Raw genomic sequence first — 6,721 nt, forward strand, 5'->3', positions numbered from 1 at the left:
TTGATATACAAACTCATTAGAACCTAGATTTCAAACTCACTCTCTATATATTCATTGTATTGGGCTCTTTAGGCCTATTCCCTTCCTCTTTTAGGCTTAGGTACAAATTATGTCCCTACAATTGGCACCGTCTGTGGGAAATTCCTTGTGTTTTAGTGAGTTAAACGTCTAGTTATGGTAGGTTTAAGGCCACACTAGGCGGAGTCTATGGGGTCCCAACGTCAAGATCATTCTTTTAGTTTTGAACGAGGAAAGGACCGGGAGGGGAGTGTGCACACCACCCATATTGGTATTAGCCAGTTCGGGGGGGGGGGGGGGGAAGCCATGTCTCTCATGAGGATAGTGCCAAGGCCATGTAATTGGAGATTGATCATTTAAAAAGGAAGTTACATCACAAACAATGGAAGCGAACTCCTTCCATTTCTGACCCTTCTTCTGATGATGGTGAGAATAGCAGTTATAGGCCTAGGTCAAGGACTCCCCCTAGTGAATTATTCTTGTATGAAGAGGACAACCCTTATGGCCACAGGAATAGGAATTCTTCTTGCTGGGGCATGGGGGATGACACTATGAGTATAGCGTTGAATCAGATTTCTAAATCACCCTTCATGCGTAGAATTGAAGGAGGAAGACTTCCTCGGTGATTCACTCAGCCAACATTTTCCATGTACAATGGTCGAACAGACCTTGTAGAGCATGTTAGCCACTTTAACCAAAGGATGACTGTGCACTCTAAGAATGAGGCTTTGATGTGCAAAGTTTTCCCATCCAGTTTGGGACCTATGGCAATAAGGTGGTTTGACGGCTTGGGGGCAGGTTCTATTGATTCCTTTAAGGAACTCACCTAGGCATTTGGATCTCGCTTTATTACCTGCAGTAGGGTTCCTCGGCCCTTGGATTCCCTGTTGTCTATGACTACGCAAGAAAATGAGACCTTAAAAACATACTCAAACAGGCATTGGGAGATGTTCAATGAGATTGATGGGAACTTTGACGATGTGGCCATAAGGGCTTTCAAGGTCGGCCTACCTACCGAGCATGGTCTGAGGAAATTGTTAACAGGGAAACTAGTTAGTAATGTATGCCAGCTCATGGACCACATCGATAAGTATAAGCGGGTTGAGGAGGACCAAAAATTAGGTAAAGGCAAGGCGAAGTTGGTCTCTCAGGATAGAAGGGACTTCAGGTCGGATAAGTACAACAATAATTGTCCTCGGCGGGATTTTTCTGGGTAGTCTGGCGCTGTTGCTACACCACAAGCGATTAATGTGTTGTTTCGAGAACCAGTGTATCAAATCTTAGAAAAAATCAAGAATGAACCATTTTTCAAATGGCTAAACAAAATGGGAGGAGATCCCACAAGGTGCAACCAAAGCCTTCATTGTCAGTACCACCAAGAGCAAGGACATACCACCAAGGATTGTCGAACTCTATAGAGCCACCTAGAGCAGCTCGTCCGAAGTGGCAAGTTAAAGTAATTCCTTTATCATCCGAATGGGCAAGGAGGCCAAGTAGGATCAGGATATCAGAGGGATGCTTCTTCAAAACCACCTCTAGGTACAATTAATGTTATTCTTGTAGCCCTGGGAAGAGTTGGTTTTCACCACTCCAGGGTACTATCTGTAGCCCAGCCACCTGTTAAGGCATCCTACCTTGAGCCTAAGAGGAGTAGGATGGAGGTCCAACCAGCACTGAGCTTCTCTAATGAGGATAAAGCTGGTACCTTACAGCCACATTATGATGAATTGGTGGTTACCCTCAGGATAGGGGGATGTGATGTGAGGGGAGTATTGGCTGATCAAAGCAGTAGAGCGGAGATTATGTACCTTGACTTGTATAGGGGGTTGGGGCTGAAACATGATAACTTGACTAGTTATGATTCACCTTTGGTAAGTTTTGATGGAAAGGTAGTTATACCAATGGGGCAGATCAAACTACCAGTGCAAACTGGGTCGGAGGTGATGGAGGTCAATTTCATAGTGGTGGATGCGTATTCTCCCTACACAGCCATAGTGGCAAGACCTTGGCTTCATGCCATGGGGGATGTTTCCTCCACCTTGCATTTGAAGGTGAAATATCCATCTAGTGACCAGGTTGAAGAGCTGATAGGGAACCAGTCTATGGCTAGGCAGTGTTTGGTGGCTGCAATTAGACATCAAGCTGAGGGAGAGTCTTTGGCATCAAATGAGCAAAGTTTGTAATAATCAAAGGAGCCGGTGTTATCTAAGGATCCAATGGAGGAGGTAGAGTGTGAAGGGTTAGAAAAGGTTATTATAAGTGTTAGGATATATGTGATTTGATGTTAGGAACATATGTCAATATTTTATGTATTGGCTAATCCTTTGACAAAATGCACTTCTTGTATTTGGGTAGATCTAGGATGTGTTTAATACTTCAAGAAACAAGGTTTCAAGTTCAAGTGTTAAAGCCATGCAAGTCTGTCCAAGAATCAAGTGAAGAAGTGTTGGATTTTAAATCTCGACAGCTAGTATCTATCGAGGTTTAAAAACTGCTGAAGCCCGTGGCTAGACAACTAGCTCGATAGATGGCTATCTATCGAGGTTTATGAAACTCAGTTTTTCATAGCTATTTTTCATCCAATCCGTGAGTATGTGTTGGGGCTTTCTTTTCTCACAACCCTAAACATATATACGAATTATTTTAAGGGCCATATCAGATTGCACAGAAAAGAGCGTAATTACATAAGAGCATAATTCCACAAGTGTGAATGGAAACCTAGTTTGCCCTAGTTCTTGTAGAAGCTGCTGTGTTTGTACACCATAAGGTTTTGTGACCAAGAAATTTCATGATCATCATTGTGTGATGAATTGAAGAACTTTGTAGCCAACATCCATCTCAAGTTGGTGATAAAGTTCAAGTTGGTGATAAAGTCGAGTACTAGGATCCACGCATCTTTTGGTTAGTCATGTACTGGGAGCCGTGCAATACAAGGAGAGATTGTTACTATAGAACAAGTCCAATTGGTTATTGTGGTAAGGATTTAACTGTAGGTTCGTATAAGGTACTTACTTTTAACCGCTTGTTTTAATAATAGTGGATTCTTGGGAGTGGTGACCTTAAAATCACCCGGTGGGGTTTTTGTCGTGTAGGTTTTCCCCATTCGTAAACAAATCACCGTGTCATTTAATTTTCACTACATATTTAGTTATTTGGTGATTTGTTTGTGCTACCACAATCATTGCATGTAATTGAACCTAATTAATTCACTTGGCTAATTAATTGGTTAATTTATCACAAGGGGTCAATACATTTTTGGCCTATCAATGATAAGGTGAAATACTTTCAGGTTGAAGCTCAACTTCCTCCTCAGGAGAAAGACGAGTTGATGATATTTCTTAAGGAGAACATTGATGTGTTTGCTTGGAATGCTTATGAGGCCCTAGGGGTGGATCCGAGCTTCATTTTTCATCATTTGAATGTCAGCCTAACTGTCATACCAAGGAAGCAACCACCTCAATGATCCTCTAAAGAGGATTCCAAGGCTGTCAAGGAGGAGGTGATCAAGCTCAAGTAAGCAGGGGCCATCAAGGAGGTATATTATCTTGAATGGTTGGCTAATACAGTAGTAGTAAAAATGAAAAACGGGAAATGGCGAATATGTGAAGACTTCAAGATTTGAACAAAGCTTGTCCCAAAGACCCCTTTCCAATGCCTTGTGTAGACCAATTGGTGGATGCTACTGTTGGGCATCCTCGGATGAGTTTTCTAGATGCCTTCCAAGGATATCATCAAATATCCCTGGCCTTGGACAATCGAGAGAAAACCGCCTTTGTCACTCCTACAGGAAATTATCACAACAAAGTGATGCCTTTTGATTTAAAGAATGCAGGGGCTACCTATCAAAGGATGATGACCAGGATGTTCGAGCCAAAATGAGGTAAAAATATTGAGGTTTATGTAGATGACATGGTAGTGAAGAGTAAGATGGTGTCTAAGCATGTGGGAGACTAGGGGAATATCTTTGAGATACTAAGAAAACACAAATTGTGCCTCAATGCTTCCAAATGTTCCTTTAGCGATGGATCAGGTAAATTTTTAGGTTATATGGTCACTCATCGTGGAATTGAGGTCAATCTTTATCAGGTTAAGGCAATGAATAGTTTACAGCCACCTCGGAATCCTAAAGAAGTTCAGAAATTAACGGGAATGACTGCTACCTTGAATAGATTCATCTCTCGGTCCACGGACAGATGCAGGCCTTTCTTAGAGTTGTTGAATAAGTGGAAGGGATTTGAATGGACTAAGGAATGTGCTTTGGCCTTTCAGAATCTTAAGAAATATCTTTCTCAGCCACTTGTTATGTCTAGACCCGAGGTGGATGAGGTTTTGTTTGCTTATATTACTATGACTTCCCATGCTATTAGTTTGGTGCTGGTACGGGTTGACAATGGTGTGTAGAGGCCAGTTTACTACGTGAGCAAGTTGTTACACGACGAAAAGTTTCGTTACCTACCATTGGAAAAGGCCATTTTAGCAGTGGTGCACGCTACGTGTAAACTCCTCCACTACTTCCACTCTTATACAGTTGTTGTCTTAACCCAACTCCCGCTCAAATCATTACTTCGGAGTGTTGATTACACTGGAAGGATTTTCAAATGGGGTACAATCTTAGAGGATTTTGATATTAAATTCATGCCTCAGACCTCTGTTAAGGGTCAAGTTCTTGCAGACCTGGTGGCCGAGTTTGATGAACCTCCTGTAGAAGAAGAAGAAGAAGAAGAAGAAGAAGAAGACAAGCAGAACATGGATGGAAAACCAGTTGGCATGGTCTCCCTGCAAGAGCCTACATCCTAGAAGGTGTATGTTGATGGTGTGGCAAATCAAAAAGGATCAGGAGTGGGGCTAGTTATAGTTTCTCTCGAGATGATCGTTCTTGAAAAATCCTTAAGGTTAAGTTTCTCGGCCACAAAAAATGAAGCTAAGTATGAGGCCTTATTGGTTGTGATGGCTATGGTCCAGAAGGTGGGAGAAAAAATAGTGGAGATGTTCTCAGACTCAAGATTGGTTGTTGGACAAGTGGAAGGAGAATTGAAGGCCAGAGATCCGAGAATGCAAGAATACTTGAATCAGGTGAGACATTTACAATCAAAGTTTGAGTCTTTCACCTTAGTGCAAGTCCCTAAAAGCAAGAACACCCATGCTGATTCCCTGGCCACCCTCGTAACATCCTTGGCACAGAGCTTACCTCAAGTTATCCTTGTTGAAGACCTGTGCAAGCCTATTGAGATGAAAGGTGACATGGTCCAAGTTCATCAGATCAGGGCGGGACCTAGTTGTATGGACTCTATAGTGCTATTCCTTAAGGAATATATCTTGCTTAAGGAGAAGTCCAAAATGGACAAGGTATGTAGAAAGGCTCTTCGGTTTTGGCTATCTGAAGACCAAAAGCTATACAAACACTCTTTTTCTAGACCATACCTACTATGTATACACCCTAAAGCAACAAAGCTACTTCTAAAAGAATTACATGAAGGGATTTGTGGAAGCCACACGAGAGGTAGATCTTTATCTCACAGGGCACTCACCTAAGGGTACTGGTGGCCAAATATGCAGAGGGAAGCACAAGAGTATGTGAAGAAGTGCGACCAGTGTCAGAGGTTTGCTCCAAACTTTCATTAACCAGGGGGCATCCTCAATTCTCTATCTAGCCCTTGGCCTTTTGCTCAATGGGGCTTGAATATTGTAGGACCCTTCCTTAAGGCAGTAGGGAATAAGAGATGGCTGCTGGTCGGCTCAAATTATTTCACCAAGTGGGTTGAAGCTGAGCCACTGTCAAATATCAAGGACATGGATGCAAAAAGATTCATTTGGAAAAACATTGTCACCAGGTTTGGAATTCCTCATACCCTCGTCTCAAACAATGGCCTTCAGCTTGATACTAAGGCCTTTAGAAGATATTGCTGCGATCTGCATTACGAACAAATATTCCACCCCGGCTTATCCACGGGGAAATGAACAGGCCGAGGCTATCAATAAAGTAATAGTGAATGGGCTCAAGAAGAGGTTGGTTGATGCGAAGGGAAAATGGGTGGAAGAACTACTACATGTCCTTTGGACATATCGGACTACCCCTCATAGATCCATAGGGGAGACACCTTTTTCAATGACCTATGGGGTCGAGGCTATAATTCCTCTCAAAACCAGTTTCCCAACACTAAGGACGAGCTCTTTCACTCTGAGCAACAATGATGAGCTGTTGGAAAGGGGCTTGGATTTGGTTGAAGAACGGAGGAAAAATGCCATAGTTCAACTGGCATAATATCAACACAAGCTCAAACAAAGTTATGACTCAAACGTGAAATTAAGGCCATTGGCGCCAAGGGATTTGGTATTAAGGAAAGTTTTGGGTACTGCAAAAAACCCAGCATGGGGAAAATTAGGGCCCTACTGGGAAGGGTCATATCGCATCACCTCGGTGGCTGGGATAGAGGCATATTATCTTGAAGATTTAGATGAAAATGTTGAACCACGCCCCTGGAATGTAAATAACTTGCGAATGTATTATTATTAATGAAAGTTTTTTTTGTCTTATGTCGTTTATTACATTATGCATTACATTTCTAATTTTTCTAAGTATCAAACAGAACCTTGGTCATGCCTGACTCCTCGGTCCACATACCTTTGGTAAATTGATATTTTTAACTGTTTGTCTAAGTATCAAACAGAACATTGGTCATGCTTGGCTTTTCAGACCACATAC

General features: G+C 42.2%; 1 protein-coding gene across 1 annotated transcript; it reads left to right on the plus strand.

The window, feature by feature from the left end:
• Positions 1 to 4,884: 4,884 nt before the first annotated feature.
• On the plus strand, positions 4,885 to 6,280 carry LOC142635090 (uncharacterized). Its single transcript, XM_075809305.1, has 2 exons — positions 4,885 to 5,518; positions 5,850 to 6,280. Exons 1-2 carry the CDS (start codon positions 4,885 to 4,887, stop codon positions 6,278 to 6,280), a joined length of 1,065 nt encoding a protein of 354 aa, XP_075665420.1.
• The last annotated feature ends 441 nt before the right edge of the window (positions 6,281 to 6,721 follow it).

The sequence above is a fragment of the Castanea sativa genome, chromosome 5 (genome assembly GCF_040712315.1).
Source record: "Castanea sativa cultivar Marrone di Chiusa Pesio chromosome 5, ASM4071231v1".
NCBI classification, from domain to species: Eukaryota; Viridiplantae; Streptophyta; class Magnoliopsida; order Fagales; family Fagaceae; genus Castanea; species Castanea sativa.